Genomic DNA, 22821 nt, shown 5'->3' with positions numbered 1-22821 from the left:
GGCCTGCTATCGGCTCCTATTGATGCTTTGGTCTAGGATTCCGATGGAGTGAGGCAAATTCTTAAGGAGATCAAGCCCCAACTCCCGAAAGACCTTCAGATCAAGCTCTGGCCAACCGGACATCTCCCTTTCTTTCGGGCAAAGGTAGAAAAAGCTCGGCAGAGGATTGAAGCCCGTCGCTCACAAGCCCCATTGAAAGCCGATATTGCCGAGAGGTGTCGACTGCTTAACAAGAAGAAGGTGGCTTTGGATGCCAAGACTGACACTTCTGCACATTCTCGAAGGCTTCAACTTCTGGAAAAGGAGTTAGAAGACCTCAAGGCAAAGGTCCGGGCAACCGAGCAGCGCATCCAGGAAGAGAAAAACCTCATAGCCAGCTCCAAACAAGAAGAGGAGGACCTGACTGCCCAGCTGAAGACAGAACTCACAGAGCTGAGTGTTTTGAGTCGGCAGATAGTGTCAGGTGAGGACAAGGACGATGAAGCAGTGATTGCTGAAGCTGATCGCGTCCGCCTTGAGGCTATCGCAGCCATCGACGTGTTCCTTCAGTAGACTACTTTGTAATCATCTCTTGTAGCCCGTTGTCATTCAAAACTTGCATGTACTCAAATTAAAATTCTAAAGTCAATGGTTATACATTGTCTATTTGACCAACTCAGTGCGCTGGGTACAAAATATGTGTTTTTTATATGTGTGGGCCGACTGAATGTGTCAGCCCCCTTTTCTTGTGTCCAGCCTGATGCGTAACATCAGCTTTCACTTGTACGGGCCATCTGAACGTATCGGCAACCAGCCTGATGCGTAGCATCGGCTTTCACTTGTACGGGCCAACTGAATGTATTAGCTCACATCCTGATCCGTAGCATTGGCTTTATTGCCCATCATCCCACATACTTGGGAAGTATTTCTTGAGATGTTGACCATTGACTGCCACCGGAAACTTGACGCCATCTAACTCCTCAAGCATATATGCGTTCCTAGGCAGGACTTGGTAAACTCTATAAGGCCCATGCCAATTTGGAGACTATTTGCCATACGCTGCATCCTTAGTCCCCAATGGTAACACCCCTTCCCAAACTAGATCTCCAACTTGGAATTCTTTTGGCTTGACTTTCTTGTTGCACGCGCGGGCTATCTTGGCCTTATTTTCTATGATCTTCTCAAGTGACCAAAGTCTGAGCTCCGTAAGGTCCTCAACATTGTCGTTCATCAGAGCAACATATTCTTCGGCTGTTAGGTCATTTTGGAACTCTATGCGTCTCGAGCCAGCCGTAATCTCCCATGATAATACGGCCTCCTGTCCATACACCAGATGATAAGGTGAAGTTTTTGTTGCTCCGTGGCACGAAATACGGTATGCCAACAATGCCTCTGATAAAACTTCATGCCAATGTCTAGGATGCTCATCGATCTTTCTCTTGATCAACTTGGTAAGGCTCTGATTGGACGCTTCAGCTTGTCCATTTGCTTGAGTATAGTATGGAGATGACCTGATCAGCTTGATACCCATGTCAGTAGCGAATTTTTTGAACTCCTCTGATATGAAGACCGACCCTCCATCTGTTGTGATGGTCTGAGGAATCCTGAACCTGTGAATGACATGTTCCTTAACAAAATTGATAACATCCTTCGATGCCACTGACTTCATAGGGATAGCCTCCACCCACTTGGTAGTAGTCCGTGATGGCCAAAATGAACTGGTGGCCTTTGCTAGATGGAGGATTAATTTTGCCGATCATGTCCATACCCCAACCTCTGAATGGCCAAGGTTTGACGATGGGGTTCATTACTGACGCTGGTACCATCTGTATCTTCCCGAACTTCTGACATGCCTGACATCCTTTATAATATTTGAAACAATCTTTAAGCATGGTGGGCCAGTAATACCCTGATCGCCTAATCAGCCATTTCAACTTATGAGCCAATTGGTGAGTCCCACAGGTGCCTTCGTGGACCTCGCGTAAGAGCCGATTCGATTCAATCGGCCCCAACCATTTGAGCAACAATCCTTCTAAAGTCCTGTAGAACATGTCGTCCCCTGTCAGGACGTACTTCATGGCCTTGTAACGTATCCTCTTAGGTGCCCCCCGAGCTGGATCCTTCAAGTAATTGAAGATATCGGCTCTCCAGTCTCCTTGTTCCAGCAGGTGTACCTGAAGATCGACTCTGTCTGCCACAGCCTTGTATCCCGAAGCCATCTATGCAAGATCATTGGCCTCTGAATTTTGTATTCTAGGTATCCAATAGAAATTTATGTACCTAAATTGAGCCATTAGCTCCTAACATTGTACCCATAACGGGAAGAGCAACTCGCTCTCACACCTGTACTCCTCTATGAGCTGAGAAATCACCAACTTTGCATCCCCGAAAATTTCCACTACCTCAGCTCTGGCCTCAAGAAGCAACTCCATACCCTTACGTATCGCTTCATATTCTGCTAGATTGTTGGTGCAAGCGGTAGGTAATCTAATCGAAAAAGAATATGTTGCCCCCCGAGGCGACACAAGCAGGATACCTCTACCACATCCATCTCCACAAGCCGATCCATCGAAGTACATGGCCCATGCGCGCATGGAGAGTGCTGCTATGTCAGTATTGATCCTTTCTGCAATAAGATCCGCCAGCGCTTGCCCTTTGATTGCCTTCACGGGTTGGTATCGGATATCGAACTCTCACGATGCAAACATCCACTTTCTGAGTCAGCCTTTCAACATAGGAGCCGATAGCATGTGCTTGATAACATCCGATTTGCAGATAACAATCGTCTCGGCTGATAGCAAGATATGATGAAGCTTTGTGTAGGTAAAGAACAAACAAAGGCATAACTTTTCAATGTCAAGATATCTGGTCTCCGCATCTAGCATCCTTCTGCTGAGGTAGAACACAACCCTCTCCTTGCCGTCATGCACTTGTATCAGCACTGAAGCGATGTAGGTGCCACCTACTGATAAGTAAATGTAGAATGGCTTATCCTGTTGGGGTGGAACTAACACGGGTGGTTTTGACAGATATTCCTTGACCTCTTCAAATGCCCGTTGTTGCTCTGCCCCCCAGCGAAACTCATCATTGGCTTTAATTTTCACCAACTCCATAAAAGGCTCAATCCACCCGGAGAGATTGGACATAAACCTTCTGACAAAGTTGATTTTTTCCAATGAGCTGCTGAAGCTGCTTCTTTGTAGTAGGTGGCACCATTGTTTTTACAGCTTCTTGACTCTTTAGGCCGATTTCAATTCCTCTTTCATAAACCAAGAAACCCAGGAACTGACCGGCCGATACGCCGAAAGCGCACTTCTTCGCATTCATCTTAAGCCCAAACCTTCTGGTTGATTCTAGAACTTGCCGTACGTCTCCCAAGTGTCATTCAACCGATGCAAATTTAACCACGATGTCGTCAATGTATATCTCCACTAACTTGCCGATCAGGTCGTGAAAGATGTAATTCATGGCACGTTGATACGTGGTGCCGGCATTCTTCAACCCGAAGGTCATGACCACATACTCGAACAATCCTACTGCCCTGGGTACTCTGAATGCGGTCTTGTGAATATCCTCCGAAGCTATGAAAATCTGGTAATAACCAGCATTCCCATCCATGAAACTCAAAATCTTGTGACTAGCAGCCGCGTTGATCAATGTCTCCAAAACAGGCATCGGGTATTTTTCTTTAGGTGTAGCCCTGTTAAGATCTCTGAAGTCCACGCAGACTCGCCATCGGCCATCTTTCTTTTGCACAGGTATGACAAATGAAATCCACTCGGTATACGTGCACGGCTTGATGAATCCTGCTTCTAGCATTTTCTCCACCTCTTTCTTGACTTCTTCTAGAACTTCAGCCTTCATTTGCCGCGCTTGCTGTTGAAACGGCCAAAATCCCTTCTTGAGAGGGAGCCGATGCTCGACTATGCTCCTACCCAGGCATCTCTATGTAATCCCAGGCGAAGCAATGTGCGTACTCCTTCAGCAAAGCTATCATCGGCTCTCATAGACACGGACTTAACTTTTTGCTGATAAATATTGGTCGTAGCTTATCCCCAGGACCAATGTCAACCTCTTCAAGCTCGTCAGTCGATGTAAACCCATATCCTAGCTTTTCATCATCTGTCAAGTCAATGCTGCAAATGGACAAAGAATGTAACGAAAAGAGTTTCGGCCGATCGTTAAGATCGGCCGCTTTATAATCTTCATTAATCCTTGAAACTTTACAATTGATGTATGGCTGGCTGCTAGAGCGGGCCTCCTTGTCACTGCTGCAATCATGCAAAACACTTATCATCAAAAGTTTACATTTTATTTTTTGGGGCCCATCGCGGGGATTGGCCTCGCCAAGCGCGTCAGAACAGCTCGCCCTTTCGTCTACTCTGTAAGGCGAGTGGCAGCCTCACCCCATTTTTCGTAGCCTCCACGCGATCACATCCTTCCAAGCTGATTCCTGCAATCGGCTCTCGATCTTCTGCGTGCCAAATGCTCACGGCAGCGTGTGAAATCTCGATCGAGTCATCCGCATGAACCACTTCTACTTCGTCTCCATCCCACTGAATCAGACATTGGTGCGTCGTGGAAGGAATGCAGTAGTTAGCATGAATCTAATCCCTCCCAAGTAGGATGGTGTAAGTACTCTTGCTGTTGATGATGAAGAAAGAGGTGGGGACAGTCTTGCTTCCCACGGTCAGATCCACACTAAGGACGCCTTGTGCCTCTGATGTTTGGCCATTGAAATCGCTCAGCATGATGTTGGTCTTGATTAGATCTCTAGTGGACCGCCCCAACCGACGCAGCACTGAGTATGGCATTATGTTGACCGTTACACCGGTGTCGACCAACATCTTCAAATGGCCTTCAAATGCTTGTAATTCTTCGCTCAGGGCTTCTCGAATATGACTGGCCGCGGCCCCAAGTCAAGCTGGGCTACTGGTAACTCCTCACGGCCTTGGGCGTTGAACTCCACAGGGAGTACAAATGTGGCAGAACCAATTGAAATTATACCGGCTCAAGTACGCGAGTCCACTCCAGAGGGCTCCAACATACTTCAAACGGTATAATCCCTTGGCCTGTCGGGTAACGTCCCGATAAACCACCGAATGCAGGATCAAACAAGGTACTCCGCACGAAGGCGAGTCCAGAGATACAAAGGTCGTCACATTTTACATCACAGGCAAATATATTACATGAGGGTTCAAAAGTACGTAATCTTCCCAACCGGGAAAATTATTACATAACAGACGTAAGTTTTAGGTCAAGCAGCGGAATTTAAAGTACGGTATTGTACACGTCGTCAGTGCAGATGTCATGCTTGCCCTTGCATGACATCACTCGGAGGGGTCTGCGGTGGCTGGAGACGGGTCCCACTCCACGGACCAACCATCAGGCAGAGGATAGGGCCACGGTACAGGCAGAGTTGAGTCATCAGGAGGATTACCTGAACAAAAGTTACAAGGCAAGGCTGAGTATTCTAATACTCAGCAAGGCTTACCCGGTCATGGTATACTTAGCCATGTATCTAGACTTATGAAGGCTCATAATGGTTCTGGATTTAATTTCAGCTGAAAAGCAACAGAGAGTATGATCTACTTTCAACTTTTAGCTTTCAGGTTCTAGTTGACTTTCCATTCTAGGTAAGCACCTATATCTAAGCAAGCAGGGTATAATCTTTGGTCAAACATCATCTTTGATAATTACAAAGTTACTCTTGTTACTCTATGTGGTAAAGGGATCAAGCAGTCTCAAACTACGTGAGAAGGGGACGATTCTGAATCAAATTAAACCTTGCAAGGTAAACCTAACTCACACGCTTGGAACACCAAAGGGTCGTTCCGAAGCAACCGTTTGCCTTTCATTCCGACTCGTGGATCAGATCCACCACAAGCGACTGCAGGACCATATGCACTTCCAAAGTGCAGGACATACGTCTGTAGCGCGACTACAAAACCCGTATTCCTGGTTGCCCTTGCAACACGTATTCCCACACGTCGAACTTAAGTAACCAGAAGAAGCAAGACGAGTGGTGGGAGGTATGTCCACTCCTCGGGCCGATTGGCTACTAGGCTTACCGCTTACCATATTTCGCGGCATGTGGTTAGTACTTTCAAACGCTTAACCTGCACTACCACACGCTGTGACCTTATTAAGTTCAACAACACAGATGGGGTATCATCTCAACCATGATACCTCACAAAACTCCCGTCCGTTATCCTTATAGTGATAACAGGAATGAAAACATTACAACTCCTATATCGCGCGAGTGACAGGAAATCACCCGACTTTTACCGGTCCTATTAGCATAGCAGCTAGTCGGACTCAAGTGCTAACATTCAATACATTGGTTCCTAGGAAAATGCAACTAGGGTTTTTCATACAATTCCTAAGAACTTAATGCAGAGATAGATATAAATATCATAGGTTGCAGTGTAAATAAAGTAGGGTTTATGTCTGGGGCTTGCCTTCTGGTGTAGGGTTGGGGGCAGTAGGATCAAGATTTTTCGAACTTTGGTTCGGAGCTTCAGTTAAATCTTCGACAGTGTCCCTGGGGCCTTCGGAAACTTCTACAGCTTGATCCGAGATTAGCTCATAGTCACCGTTGGCGAGGGTAAACGGTTCTACATGATATGCAAAAATATAAAATTAGGGAATGCACACTCTTTCATTTAATTCTCATCAAAATTATACTTTAAAAAGATCAACATTCAAGAATTGCCAAAACAAAGAAAAATCTAGCCTAAACTCATAATTTATGCTTAACTTATGACTACATTATTGAACTAACTAAAAACAAGTATTAAAAATATATTTTAAGGTTAAATTCAAATTTAAATTTGAATTTAAACTTTGGGTAAAAAGTGTTATAAAGTTTTGAACATCTAAACATAGATCTCTTGCATACTTAATAAATTATGACCAAGAGATCTAATTAGTTAAGTTTTAAAGAGTATACTTGGCTAACTTTATTTTAAACAAATTGAAATGGTCAACTTAAAAGAATTTAAATTTTAAAATAAATTTAGGTTTGAAGATTCTATATTAACTCATACATCATTTATAGAAATTGCATATAAAAAATCACAATCAACAAAGTCAACATGTAGGAGCTAAGGATATAATACTCCCTTATCTTAGATTTAAAATAGATTCGAAAATATTTGGTTTCATATCAAACTCACTTAACAGAAGTTGTAGAGTTTAAACTCTAGTTTCCAACAAAACTGGTTTTGCAAATTTTGGAATTTTCTACGGTTTGTTATGAATTTTACAAGACAGCAACGGCATCACATGAAATAATACAGCACTTAGGGGGGGTCTTCAGTATCTTTGCACTGGGGTCCCTGCGATAAAACTTTAATCGCAGATGGGTCCCTGCCCGACCATGGCGACGGCCGGCCGGTCGGCCTTGGTGGCGTTCTCGCCGGCGGCGAGCTTCCCGGCTAGGAAGATGGGCCAAATACGATCTACGGGACCCGGTGAGCACACGGGAAGGGAGTACGCTTGAAGGGTAGCCGTGGAATTTGGCCGTCGACGAGAGGGTGCGGCGGCCGTGGCGGAGCTCCGGCGTTCCCGGCGGAGGGCCGGTGAACACGGGCCAAGGAAACGCGCATGAGCATCAGTGGACCACAGGGAAGCGATCTGTATACCTGGAGGAGCCGGAGATCGGGTGGAGGGAGCTGTCGACGACGGGGTCGAGCTCGGGCGGCGCCGGCGAGCGGCGGCTCGGGGCGAAGGCAAATCCGGCGGAGGAAAGGTGGGGACAGGGCTAGATCAAGTCGAGGAGCTGGGGAAGGAGGTGGAGGAGCAACTGACCAAGCGAATTTGAGCGAGGTGGCGCGAGTGGGGAGTACTCCGGTGAGGAGCAATGGCAGCGGTTCGATGTTGTGAAGAAGGCGATATGGCAATGCAGCGAGGGGGAGAGGAAATGTGGTCGGGTTGGTGACTGCGTTTGCCTACAGGAGCGAAGGAAGAAGGAAGTAGGAAGGAGTGGGCACGGCTATGTCCAGAACAGCGGCGGCGAGGTGGCGACCGGCGAGCGCTTCGGGAGCACCGTGGCGCGCGCGCGGGACGACACCGGGGAAGGGCTACGGTGGCGGCAGGAGTAGGGGGTACGCGTGGAAAGGAAGTGGACAGAGGCTGATCGGCGGCGAGGCAGGGCAGAGGCCAGGGGAGCAGCACTGACGGCGGGGCAGAGAGGACAGGGGCGAAGCAGAGCAGAGCAGGCGCTCGGGGAAGAAGAAGAGAAGGGAGGGGGTCCAGGGACCGGTTTGCAAAACTCAAAAATGACAAGGACTCTTGGGTAATCTAATTTTTCTCATTGATCTAGGGGTTTTCTAAGAAAAAGCCCAACATGAGAGTTGTAGAGTTTTTCAAGCTCTATATTTTAGCTTTTAGGTTCAAATCCAAAAACTCAAAGTTGGCAGTATTACTTGTTGAATTTTGAACAGGGTAAAATTTAAATCACCCTTGTCCTTACCAAGCGAGATTTTAATCAAATTTTTGACATATTTGCAAACATTCATGAGACGTCATGATGACAAGTATTTTTACAAATAGGCCCTCAGGTAAACATGGAGGTTACTTTTATCCCCTAATTATTTACATAAAAGACCCTATTGCTTAGGTTTATTTACAAATAGGCCCTTATCCTTACTTAAGGGCTTATGATCACATCAATTTAACACTAAATATTATATTTCCCCTAGATTTCAAAGCTACCTTCCAAAACACACACCTTGCACTGAAAGACCTATATTGCATGGAAATTTACAAATACACCCCTAGCCCTTATTACAACCCTTAATAACCATGTCTATTTCACCCCAAAGTTTAGTATTTATAAATCTTATTACCTGGATATCACAACAAACACCATATGTGCGTCAGCCGATGTCTTCGCATCGGCTCTTGTTGGCTTTGGATGCCACTCTTTCTTAGGAGGGCGCGATTCCCTTTTCTGGGTGTAGTGAACTTTGTCCACCAAATCCGGGCGCGCCTTTCTTAGCATCTCAAGATATCTGGCCTCGGCTTCCTCCAGACTGCGCAGCCGCTGTATCCTGCGTTTCTCGGAATGGTTAAGTCCATCAGGGCACCAGCGCGGTCGGCGATATTTATCTTCCTCCTCTTCAAAGTACTCCCTTTTGCGTGGTGGCTAAATTTGCTCATGCTGGGGCGGCACAGGTCCCAAACATTGAAACACCAAGACCACTTCTGCATCACGCTTCCGAGATCTGCACTCTGGGCAATCCTTGATAGTAGGCAATCGGCTCATACCAGAGTCCCAGCAATACTTGAAGAACGGGCAATGCCAATGATCACGCGTATCTCCCCGCTTCTTCAAACTTTTCCCAGTACGGCACTCATACTCTTCATCCTCCGATTCACATTGGAGACGTTGCTGGTATTGGTATTCATACTTTTTGAGGAGATCGGAAGAAGCCGGCCGCTGATTCCTGACGTGCCTTACTTGCTCTTCCATGATGTATCCCTTTCCCCCTTTTGGGGCTGATCGCAGGGATCGGCCTCTTCATTCCTAGCATAGCGACGTGGCGCAAGCCCTACCATATTGATGCCAAATGCAAAATCTAATTGTTGTCTCGCAGATCGGTCACAACCCTCTACCAAGTTCACGCTTGGGAAAGGCTGGGTGTCGACCTTCATGGCATATTGACCTAAGATCAATCGGCCTTGTTCAATAGCTGATTGGATCTGTCGACGGAGTTCTTTGCAGTCGCTGGTGTTGTGGGTGAAAGAATGATGCCATTTGTAGTATGACCTCCCTTGCAGCTCTTGTGTTGTAGAAAATTTACAGCCTTCAGGTAACTTCAACTGCTTTTCCTTTAGTAATAGATCAAATATCTGCTCAACCTTGCTCACGTCAAAGTAAAATCCTTTTCAGGTCCTTGTTGCTTCACCCACTTACAGGACACGGGATTTGCCCCCCAAGTCCACTCTGCAACTGCTACTTCTTGGTCATCCCCAGAATCTTCAGCATCTTCTACGTCGATCAATATTACCTGACGCTTGGACCTGTCCTGGTATAATTCAGGGTGGCGCTGCTCATATGATGTCAATTTCTGCACCAAGTGCGCCAAAGAATTGAACTCCAATTGGAAGACCAGATCCTTGATCGGCTTCATTAGTCCCAAGGATGCCAACTCGACCGCCTCCTTTTCTAAAATACGGGTCGAGTAGCATCGGTTCTTGACCTCTCTGAAGCGCTGGATATACTCTGCCACAGTTTCCCCTCGCTTCTACCGGACTTGTGCCAAATCGGCAATCCCGGCCTCCGCAGCTTTCGAGTGGTATTGGATGTGAAACTGCTCCTCCAACTACTTTCAGGTGCGGATCGACTCAGGGCCTAATGATGTGTACCATCCAAAGGCTGGCCCTGTAAGAGACTGCGAGAAGAACCTTACTCGCAAGGGATCCGACACTGAGATCATCCCTAACTGTGCCAAGTATCAGCTCACATGCTCGATGGAGCTAGATCCTTCCGCTTCACTAAACTTAGTGAACTAAAAGAGCCGATACTTAGGCTGCAGAGGAATTAAATCATATTCACTGGGATACAGCTTAGTACAGCCGATCACCCGCCTCTTTGGTAAAATACAAAATTGATCCCTTAAGATGGCGCTGATTTGGTCTACCGTCTGCGCTCCTGGGGCCGAGTGCGTGCTGTCATGACTCGGTCCGGTGGCATAAGTAGCTAGCCATGCTTTTTTATCGGCATCTACTCCGGAAACTCCTCCAGCCGCCCTCTACACCTAATGTACCGGATTGTTGCTGTCCGGTATATAAGCATACATGTACCCATGTGGGATCTCCTTGGGCAGCTTGTTGAAGAACTGGTGATCCACAGGGTCACCTCCCACCTTGTAGATGACGTAAGCCAGTGAACCATGTGATTCTGGAGCCGCGAACGCATAAGGTAGTGGTGGCTTGTTCTGGAATAGCAATTCTCCTTTGTGACTCCCCAGGGTAGGTCCCGTTGGAGAGTACTGATGCTTTATGATTTCCTAGACCACGCACAGCGTGACACGCTCAAAAGCGTTCACCAGGCTCTCGGAGTACCGATGCAGTGAGTGGGCCACCATGTAGTTCACCTCCTGGCGTAGAGCTCTGGTATGATCCTCTGAAGGGGTGGATAGTCCACGTCATCAAGAGCGCCTTCAGGTGAGAACCCCTTCCACCTAACGCCGTGGTGGCGGGTTTTCTCAAAAGAGCCGATGAGATCAGCTTTAAAGAGAGCCTTGATCTCATCGTACTTCTGCTTGTGCTCAGCACGCAGCTCCTCGTACGTGATTGGATCCTCCCTCGACAACCCGATGGCGGAAGTTGATGTAGTCGATGAAGATGGTCCGACTGGGCGTGCTAGAATGTGTTGTCGATCGAAACCCAGTGGCGAGCAACGACAGGCAACACGAGGAGCCGGGAGGCTCCCGGGACTACTGGTGGGCCCCGGTCCCTCGGTCAATGGCCCAGGATCCGGCACACGGCCTGGCGTTTAGGTTGCTAGGCGTGCCACCTGACCTTGTACCTGATCAGGAAGGTGTAGAAGTAATTTTAGTTAGTTTCCTGCATGCACAGACACGTTCAAACATTAGTCCGAGCCGTGATCGGCTCATCGTGTGATCCCCGAGATCGGCTGTAAAGAGCCGATTGTCTTCCAGTATCAGATCGGATCTAAGTATTTAAACAAAGCGCATATATCCGATAATAATATGAACTTGCTCTGTAATCAATAAGCTAATTCAATCTACGACGGTTAAAGCTTTCACCGCATAACCGGAACATCCTACGCATAGCTAAGCCTAACAAATACGAAGGATAATGGAATAGCAACCTAAATAGAGGCCTAAAAACCATCAGAAAGCCGATTCCCGGAACAATCCCTCTTTAGGTTAATACAAAGCATCAAACATACAGTCGGATCATTTAACTTGTTTGAAGGACCTAATCATGCAGATATTAAGCTAAATCTTTGATGAACAAAGACTAACCATAACAGATTGGATCTACTAACCGAAGCAGAGCAAGGTGCTGCCCTTACATCCGAGATTGGGCACGAGGACAGCTAAACGCTTACGGGTGACAAGCAACACATGAATATAGTATGAAAAGCTGATGCATCTTTATAAGCGTTAAGATAACTAGTGTTACTAGCCATCAACAATGCTTTAGTATGAGAAACACAAAGATAAACAGGCAGGAGCGATGCTGCCCTGATCACGCGAAGCGTGATCGGGGCTGCAAGGCACTTACCGGAGAGAAACCCTAGAATAGGGGTGGCGATGCGCCGAGAGTGGTTTGCGAATGGTTGTTGTTTTATTCGTAGTCCAGGGTACATATTTATAGTCCGGAGACTTGCCTCTCTTAACTAACCCTAACCAACTACGATACGAATCTTGACTATCTCTATCTAAACTAATTTAAACGCACACACCTATCTAAATACATGGCCAATCCTGGCCTTAAAACGCCCGCGCAGGGACCGATTCGCAAGCCTATTACAATTATCCTGTGAGCCCATCTTGCTCGCGGCCCACCTTCTGGCCCAGCCAAATTATGGTGATAACAGCCGCGCAACCTAGGCAGCTGCCCTCATGAAGACTGAGACCCGATTCAAGGAGGTTTTACGGAGATTTTTCGGGAACTTATTTAACCATTATCTTGAGTTTTATCTCGAAATAATTGATTTTTTGCCAAAGAATTCGTTCAACCACTCGGTCAGGGATTCAATAAATTTACCCAAAATTGGGCTTGTCTGTTTACCCATATTTCAATGCCGTACGACCTGTCTTGGCCCGCCCAAGGATTTTCTTTAGGCCAAACGAGTCATTTTCACATGACAACCACTTTCGTAGCAATGCATGTGAAGGAATGCGTAATCTACTCCTTCGGGCCAACCGAGATATCTTCGCATGGTAACATACGATGGTCTTTACCTGCCCAAAGAACTGATCACCCCACGTGAAGGACCTCGTCGTCGATTCATTCGGGCCAACCGTGATGTTTTCGCATGGCAACATGTGAATTCTCATGGTCCGCCCAAGGATTCGACTGAAGCTACCAGCAAGATTTATTTTTCCCTTATTAATTGACCTCCAATCACCTTCACATACTTCCAATAACGCACAGATTACTAGTTCTCGACTAGTTTTCTATGTTACTAAACGGGCTTCGCTCCCATACTTCCAGTACTACTCCGTTTACTGGTTCACAACTCGTACTGCGTGCAAGTTTACTGAAGGGGCCTCGCTCCCATACTTCCAGTAACACTTCATTTACTAGTTTACGACTAGTACTACGTGCAGGTTTACAGAAAGGGCCTCGCTCCCATACTTCCAATAACACTCCGTTTACTAGTTTACGACTAGTATACGTGCAAGTTTACTGAAGGGGCCGGACTGCGGTGGCGCTAAGCTGTAGGGTGGTGCGAGGGCTGAGGCGATGGTGAGGCTCCAGCAACGAGGGCCGCGCAGCATGGGACGGGGAACCTAGGGCCATGCTACGGTGGGTTCATCAGCAGCCGGGGCTTGTCAGCAGCAGGGGAGGTCTAGGGAGGTTGGGAGCGGTGGTGGCCTACCTAACGGGTCACGGTAGGGGAGCTCGCCATCGTGGTGGGTCGACGCAGGTGAGGGTGGTGCCGAGCCGTGCTGCGCGGGTTCATCGACGTCATCGTTCGGGCGGCGGCGTGGTGATGTGGTCTTGGCGGCGGCGTCGTCCTCCTCCTTGGTTGCGGCCACGCCGGTTCCTCCTCTTCCTCGGGTGCGGCAGGGTCGGTCCCTCCTCTTCCTCCTCCTTTTGTTCTCATTCTTCCCTTTCTCGAGCGTGGCTATGGCGGAAGGGGGAATCCCTGATTGGCGCTAGGGTTTGGTGTGGCGGTGGCCGGCTAGGGGTTTTATAGTGGCGGACGCTAGGGTTTCGCGTGGGTCGGGGCTCGTGGACGGCCCGTGGACTTTAGTGTGCGGGCTGGGATGCGTGGCATGCATCTGGCGGTAGCAGTGCGGGAGCTACGGTTTGCAGTCAAGGCAGCAGTGGCCAAGCCAGGTGGCCTCCGCCCCTTGTCACGGAGCAGGGAAGGGAGCGGGGGCAGGCGCGGGCTGACGCGAGTGGGCGCTGGCGCGGCAAGACGAGCATATGCCACTAGAATAACTGATGGGACCTCTCCGTCCAAACTACAAGACATTATATAAGCACATGAACAAAGAAAACATCAATGCCACTAGAATATAATGTCCGTAATTACTCTCTGTAGGACGTGCAAATCAAGCAATGCTAAGTAAAAGATATTTTGTAAGATTCAAAATACACATAAATTAAATAGGGCCTCAACTTCGACTAACAATATGAATGAAAAAGTGACATTTCAAAAAAAACGATTAAATATTTGAGAGTATACATCTCATTTCAATTCTTTTTATTTCCGACATATGTAATTCAATATATTGATGGTCAAAGAGTTTAGTCCACAGAAGCAATATTTTCTTTAAGCTTGTGGTGCTATACAAGTTCAACAACCATACACCTGAGAAGACGTTTCAGCTTTGGGAGGAGCCCTCCTGCTGGTGCAACGGTTCAAAATATGAGCCTCATGTTTTTGGACGGATGGAGCATCGTAGTGGCTAATGATTTCTTGTGCCCAAACCTCATAGGTTTGTAATTTCTTGTACACGGCCTCCGAATTAGTTGTGGGATTTCTCTGACATTGTGCCACAGCATATTAAAGTCATGGTTGAGGTACTCGCACATGAATGGTGGAGGCTGATGATAATCACAGAATCTCCACCGAGTTAACCCTAAGTCAAACAAGGACCAAGTTGAGCTCCACTAATTGTCAAAGTCCATATTGGGTGTATGTCTATTCTTTTACTAACAAAGTCATAATAGTTGAAGTACTCGCACATGAATGGTGGAGATTGATGATGTTTAATTTCCAGAATCTCGATAGACCGACCTAAGCCTAAGTCAAACAAGGACCAAGTTGTTCGAGAGACCTGTTCTGTACTGGTGACTATATCAAGATGTTGAGGAATATTCGAATCCTCTTCTATTTGAAGTTATGCGTCTATTTTCTTCTTAAGGAAAAACTGCCTAGCTAAGTCCTCCAAAATTGGATTGCTGTTTTTCATTTTCATCCAAGAGACTACCCAAACACTTTCTTCTCCTACTACGTTTTGTATGTCAGTTTTTTTCCGGTCAAGTCTAAGTGACGGCTAAGGGGCCAAGGTGGCACGTCATTAGAGATTCTCTAATGATTCGAATTCACACTACCCCACTGATAACATAATCCTAGCGGACCCATCGTCGTCTCATCATTAAATAACGCCCAAACCCTAGGGATCGAATCCGGATCCGTCCCTGTCTTGAACTCTAAATTCGCTAGAGTTAAGGCTACCATGGAAGGAGGGGTAACCACCACCAAAGACGAAAACGCATCAGTATTTTGAAGAAGAAAGACTCTATAGTTCATTTCCAGTCAAGAGTAGAATGCCACCAATCCAATATATAACTGCTCCTATCTTTTAAACAAATGGTATATTTTTGTATCCATACACGAACATGGTTATTGCCTTATGACTGTTCTATACGTGTATAAATGAACGCTAAACTCCGACTAGTTGAACAACTAAACGGAGACTGCTTAGCAATAACCATCTAGCTAGACAGTACATTTGCATCCTGATCTCCCTCACGAGAGTCAAACTAGCTCAGCGATCACCATGGTCACCTTCACGGCGCTGAGAAGGAAGCCTGAGCTTGTGACGCCGGCTCGGCCGACTCCACACGAGTACAAGCCCCTCTCCGACATCGATGACCAGCGCGGACTCCGGTACTACCCCGCCGGCGTCGAGTTCTTTGGTGCCCGCCGGCGTCTCACAGAATCAGCTGGGGACGTCGACGACGACCCGGTGAGGATCATTAGGGCTGCGTTGGCCGAGGCGCTGGTGAGCTACTACCCATTGGCCGGTCGCCTCGTGGAGCTTCCTCAGGTCACAGGAGGGAAGCTGTTGGTGGACTGCACGGCCGAAGGGGTGGTGTTTGTGGAGGCTGACGCCGACGTGCGGCTGCAAGAGCTTGGGCAGCCACTGGCCATGCCGTACCCTTGTATGGAAGAGCTCCTATGCTACGACATTGGTGAGCCTCAGGACGCTGTCGTTGCCAAGCCATTGCTCTTCTTTCAGGTATATATATCTTCATGATTACTTCGTAGTTTCATGCGTGTCATAGGGTTTGATGGCAGGATTGCAAGAACAATAGTAGATGCCGATAGGCAAAACTGATGACAATTTTCTTGGTAAATAGTCAAGAAAAATGAAATTTTGAGCAATTTTAAATCAATTTTAAATCTATTGAATCTTGGTGCAACCGGTTTATTATTACTTAAATAAGATACTTTATCGTCCAATCAATGCATATTTGTAAGCCCAATAAAAAAAACTAGTTACAAAAGGGAGACAGACACGTACACAATCACATGTACTTTCACTCTCTACAAACACATGAATACATATCATATCCATATAAATGTCTTCAAAAAAATGGATTGGTAATTCTTGAGACTGACAAACATGCAAGTTATATATGTACCATGGAATGAAATTAACTGAAAATATGAACGCACTCTCGCCCTCTTTGAACGCACGCATGCTAGCTGTGTGTTTGTGCAGCTCGGGTGGGCAGCAGGCCAGGTTCCAAATAAGGAAGCAAAATTACCACTTTGCGTGTAATTGTTACTCCCACCATTCAAATTATAGGTTGTACATACTATATTTTATGTATCTAGATATAGCGTGTATATCCATATGCAAAGCAAATTATATTTATTAAAAAAGTCAAAATGATCTATAATTTAGAATGAATGGAGTACTATATATTGAAAGAAATATTGGATATTTGTAGTAGAATAAAATACACAGCCGGTCCTCGAACTTGGCTCGTAGTGCAATCTAGATCCCCAAACTTTCAAAATATACATTCAGATATACAAACTTACTAATTGTGTCACTTAAGTCCAAATTGCCATTTTTAAGTTATAAAGCGGAAGTATTTATGCTGATGTGGAACTTACATGTGAATCCAAATTTTATTTTTAAATTTTTATACAATAGTTAAAAAGTTTGAGACAAATAAACACCTAAAAAGTAAAAAAAAAACAAAATGGGACGTGCAAGCGAATCATTATTTACTCAACAATTATATTATTTAATGCTACTAATGGATGTCACTGCCTTTGTTGTCATATAAAAAACCAAAATGGAACATGCAAACGAACCATCATTTACTCAACAACTTGTTTTTTCTTAAGGCTAATCGAGGTCTCACGGCCTTTGTCATTCTTCTCGCGTATACACAGGTCACAAGGTTCAGCGGCAACGATGGGTTCGCTATCGGCTACCGCTACTGTCACAGCGTCATCGATGGCTTCGGCATGGCCAAGTTCCTCAACAGCGTCTACGCTCTCGCACGGGGCGAACTGCACACGGAGCCGCCGGTGTGGGGCAGGGAGCTCCTCATCGCCCGTGCCGCACCCGACGTCACACACAAGCACAGCGCCTACGACCAGCTGCCGGCCGCCTCGGCTGCGGCCGAGGACGTCGTCAGGAAGACACCACTCGAGCACATGGTGACCCGCCACTTCCGTTTTGGCCCAAGGGAGATGGCGGCCATGCGGAGCCAAGTTCCGGCGAGCCTCGTCCAGTCGACTACCGTCTTCGAGCTCGTCACCGCCGCGGTCTGGCAGTGCCGGACGGCGGCACTGGGTTACGAGCCTCACCAGCGCGTGCGCCTGATAATCTGTTCCAATGCCCGTGGAACATGGAAGCCTCGCTCGCCGCTGCCGCAAGGGTTCTACGGTAACGCGCTCGTCTTGCGGGCCGCGGAGGCCACCGCCGGCGAGCTGATCGGCCGCCCGCTTGGCCACGCGATCGGGCTCTTGCGCGAGGCGAAGTCCGAGGTGACGGATGACGGGTACATGCAGTCGATGCTGGACTTGCTGGCCCGGCGCGGACGGCCGTGGTACTCGCAGGACTGGACGTACATGATCAGTGACGCGACGAGCCTCAGTCGACGAGTGGGTGCGCCGAACGTCGGCAGATGGGAGCGCGCCGGCGGCGGGATCACGACGGCTGGAAGGGTGGTGACGACGAGCCTGCAGAGCTACTACGAGCGGTGCAAGAGCAGGGGCGGCGAGGACTGCGCAGTGGTGTCCATGTGCCTGCCGGCGGCGGCCATGGAAGGGTTCTCGCAGCGAATTTCTGCGTGGGGAAACATGTCCAGACTGACGGGTTCCCTGTACGGCTCCGTTCCATCAGCCCTATAGTACTGGCGCTGAGGGTGTTTAATTAGAACGCACTTCAAGTGTGTGTGAGCCTATCAACAAAGACCTTGCATTGGAACGGCGTGCTAAATGTACTGATCAATAAATCTTATACAAGTGCCTTTGATGCGATGGTATTAAGAGTTAAGATGACACGATATACATTTCTTCTTTTTCCATTAATACAAGAATAATGATTCCTAGGGTAACATACAATGAAGAGAGGGAATAAAAACTATAGGTTACCAATTTTCAATATGGCGATACTGCATTCCATTGTTCTTGTTTTCTCTACTCCTTCATTCCTTTTTAAACGGTGTAATTTGACCATCCAAATCTATGCTTTGAACAACAATTAATCCAATAACATTTGACTTACGTGTCACATAATTGATATTACACTACAAGAAATCTCATGATAGGAGGCATTTTGTTTATGTCACAAAACATGAAAATTATTTTTTGTCAAAGCTTTTGTGAGGATCCTTCTTTCATTATTAGTTTATTATGGCATTCGTTTGTTGTCATTATTAAGCCAAAAACATCACAAAACCATAAGTATTGATGGCTCACGACTAGACAGGTGCTCGTACTTAGGACATAAAATAGCTTCTGACATGGCAGTAGTTTGTAGCTTCTGACATAAAATAGCTTCTGACGTTCATCACAAATTATTCGATGAAATATTAAGGCCCACGTAGCGAGCAATCTATTTGTGGGCTAAGCATAGTTGCAGGCCTAGTTCGTTTGACACATCTTAGCCAGTATATTTTTGTTACCAGGCCTATTTTCAAGCCGGTTATATTTGTTTGATTGAGGCCAAATTCTTTTATAGGCTAGAATTATTTGAGGAACAGTATGTGGGCATGAATAAAATATTCGTAGCCCACACGATAGTCATTTTCATTACACTAATTTTAAGACAAATACATTAATTAAATAATATATTAATCAATAACAACAGCATATGAATTACATCTTCAATGAGAAATATCTAAGAGTATACATCTCATTTCAAATCTTTTTATTTCTGAAATATGTAATTCAATATATTGTGGTGTTATACAAGTTCAACAACCATACACCTGAGAAGACGTTTCAGCTTTGGGAAGAGCCCTCCTGCAGGTGCAATGTCACATCCGGTTTTTAAGGTTAAAACCGAATACATAACTATATATATATGCTAGGATCAAGTTCCATACATATAGTGACTTCATCAGTGAACAATCAGCAACGGTATCATGAAAAGAGAATTAAAAGTATATTATAAAGAATTATCAGAGTTATACAGCTTATCCTGGAAACGGAGACTTCAAACTTCACAGGCAATCTACCGAGGGTTGCGCAAGCCTAGAACTCAGCATCATCTTCAAAAGACTTCACATTACTTTCTCCTCGGAGCAGCAATTATAACAAGCGTGAGTACACTTATGGTTGGTACTCAGCAAGTGTTGGGAATTATATGACATGAAGGCCAAAATCAAGGAAAGGCTGACTGGCTTACAATGATAAGCAATTTTAGTTGGTCAAATTTTATTAGCACCTGATTACTAATATATAAGTTCATACCAAAACCCATATTAAAAGAGATAGAAGAGATGTAGCATAACCATAACCATAACCATAAACATGGTCCACGATTTAATTCATCTTCAAGTTCAATTATCATGTGAGGGTCCAAACCGCTCTTAACCGTGAGCACGACTGATATATCAGTTTTCACTCTGCAGAGATTGTACACTTTACGCACAATTCGTGTCTCCCGATTTGCCCGAGGTAGCTAGCCTCTTAAACACTTTCGAGGTGAGTGGCAAGGGATTCACTACGAGGTCTTTATAAAGATTCCCTAACTTGCAATGATCCGCTAAGGTTTCAGGCCGTAGTGGTCATAACCCTCCCTAATGAGGAAACGCCTTAGCCAAGGACCACATATATCAATATGCCTCAAGAGGACCGAGCTATACCCCATCAACGCACTCCCCTCTTGCCTTTTCAGTAAGATCATCACAAGCTTGAGTTTCTAATTAATTAGCCAAGACCAGGACCATATAGTATTGTGGTTGCACTGTTTTCCTGGGTGGTTCTCCATGTTCTGATTACAACATATGATCTTATGATTAACAACACAAAGAGCATGAACATGGATAAAATAGGTGTAACATCATCATTGTTGTCATCATGGTTATATATTATTCCCAAACTGGAACCAGTTATAGTAACTAAGCAATAGCTACCCAACATAAAGGTAAAATCCAGGTCGACAAGGAATGATCATAAAGACTAGGCATATCCTTAATTAGGATCCATCAAAATTAGGACACATGCATGCATAAAGAAAAAGTTACATTTATTGTGATTATTAGGACAAAAGCATGATCAAAGAAACACTTGCCTTTCTTTTAGAGAATAACTGCTTAGAGTCTTCAACCCTTATTCTTGAAACTCTAAATCTTCAAAGCTCTTGGATCACGCTCCTTCTAACGTCGTACAAGCATCGGGCCCAAACATACAAGCAAGCAAACAAACAAGAATGACTAAGAACAGATACACCAAACAAAAGAAAAGCTTTAAAAGAACGTACAAAAGGATAGGGCTCGTTGCTGCGGTTAAAAGAGCGTAAGAAACGCAGAAAACGGAGCTAGGGTTGAAAAGATACAGCTATCGGGAGATTTATATTATAAAAGAAATAAAGAACTATAGGCTTTCATTTATTTTAATTTATAAAACTAATATAAAAGATATAAAAGAGAAATATCCCTAATTGTAATTAACTCACATTATATTTGTATTTATAAAGATGGGATACAACTTAATCAAATTTTATATATAATTGTCTATGTACAAATTATCCAAATTAAACGATTTATTAGAAAGAAACCAATGAGAGCATGTAAACATCGAACTTTATGATTCGAGTCGAACTAAACAAATTAAATTACAAACACATTTGAGTTGATATTAATCAAGTTAACAATAATTATGAAAACCGGAGCATAGATCTAATTGGATTTTATTTAGAAAAACTGGATGAGAGGATATTATTCAAATTAAATTGATATCTAATTTTAAAAATAGGAATTATGGTAGAACAACAGTACTAAACGATATCTTAAGGTTTTAGAAGACTAACGCAAAAAGAACGGATCGAAACGGATTTAAGACGCGAAAACTGCGCATAAAACAATGCTACAGGGATCTATATGTAATTAACTATAGACTTCGGGGGTTAGCAGGAAAGAAATACTAGACTCAGAAAATAGTGCTTGCAAATACCGAAAAGTTCAGGGTTAGATCTAAAAAATTCTATGGTGGGGCTGGATTGAGAAGATGTAGTAGATCTAGGGGGTTTTCTGCAAATTTCGCAAGACAGAAATTTACGCGATAATTACAGAATCTTCCAGGGACTAATTTGTAAAAGCTTCACAGCATAGCTCCAGTGGCGCCAGCGGCCACTGATGGCCCAAATTCCAGCGATTTTGGCCACGGGAGAGCGCGGGAAGTGGGGGAAAAGAAAGAGGAGAGGGAGAGGGTTCGATTCCATGCCTTACCCGCAGCGGAGATGCATTGTAGAGATTGAATTTCGTGGAGGAAGATGCAAGGGCGGGTCTGTTCATCTATTCTGGGCAGCTAGCTCCTCTATTCTTGTGGCGCTGGTTCTGGGGGGGCACAAGGGCGAACGCAGCTCCTGGTGGTGCTCCGGCAGGAGAGGAGGAGGAGCAGGGGCGGCGGGGCTGCACTGGAGAAGGGGCGGCGCTGGAGGGGAGGGGATGCATGGGCGGCTGCAGGGCTGCTGGCCTGGTGTCGCATGGTTACAGGTGGCGGCAGCAGGAGGGTTGCAGACGTGTAGAGGCGCAGGGGGAAGGGCTACTGGGGCGCACGTGGCACAGGCAGCAGGGGCCAGAGGCGGCGGTGCTGCAGGGGCCGCGCGGCAGGGGGAAGGGCTTGGCATAGGGGGGAACGGAGCAGGGGCTCAGGTGCCTGGAGGAGAAGAATGGGAGGGGCCCTGGGTGACGGCATGCAGAGAGCAATGCAGAGGGTCTCAGGTGGGTTTTATATGGGCGCAGGGGCTAGGGCACATGGGGAAGGCGGCGTGCAGAACAGCAGATTGGATGAGAGCTCAACTCGCGGATTTTTATAGAGCGAAATGCCCTGGCTCGACGTGATAGATACACCAAGGAAAAGGGACTGTCGTGCAGCACCTGAACTCGATTGAGCCTGGCTAGTGGAGGGTGCGGGGCTGAGGGTTTAGCAAGCAGAGGGGTGATACGAGGCTGAGGGGTGTGGCATGCAGGTGGGCGATGTTGGGAAGATGCGCAGGAGGAAAAACGCAAGCAAGAAGGATGCGAGCCTAGGGTTACGCGAGCAGAATTTGTAGGGACACAGAGGGTTTAGCGAGCAGGGAAAAACAGTGCGAGGGCTCGCGGGGAGGGTGCGTGGCGTGCAGGTGGGCGCGAGGCCATGTAATTCTGTCGGGGGCCGAAACAGTTTCAGCCATGGGCCGAGAGCTGAACCTAGGCTGG

General features: G+C 46.3%; 1 protein-coding gene across 1 annotated transcript; it reads left to right on the top strand.

Moving 5' to 3' along the window:
* The first annotated feature begins 15704 nt into the window (after window positions 1-15704).
* Window positions 15705-18304, top strand: LOC112903604 (acyl transferase 1-like). The gene is made up of 2 exons (XM_025972850.1): window positions 15705-16166; window positions 17339-18304. The coding sequence occupies exons 1-2, from the start codon at window positions 15705-15707 to the stop codon at window positions 18302-18304; spliced, it is 1428 nt and encodes a 475-aa protein (XP_025828635.1).
* The last annotated feature ends 4517 nt before the right edge of the window (window positions 18305-22821 follow it).

The sequence above is a fragment of the Panicum hallii genome, chromosome 8, assembly GCF_002211085.1.
Source record: "Panicum hallii strain FIL2 chromosome 8, PHallii_v3.1, whole genome shotgun sequence".
NCBI classification, from domain to species: Eukaryota; Viridiplantae; Streptophyta; class Magnoliopsida; order Poales; family Poaceae; genus Panicum; species Panicum hallii.
Note: the sequence above shows the minus strand (reverse complement) of the source record. Positions and strands in the feature narration are given on the sequence as shown.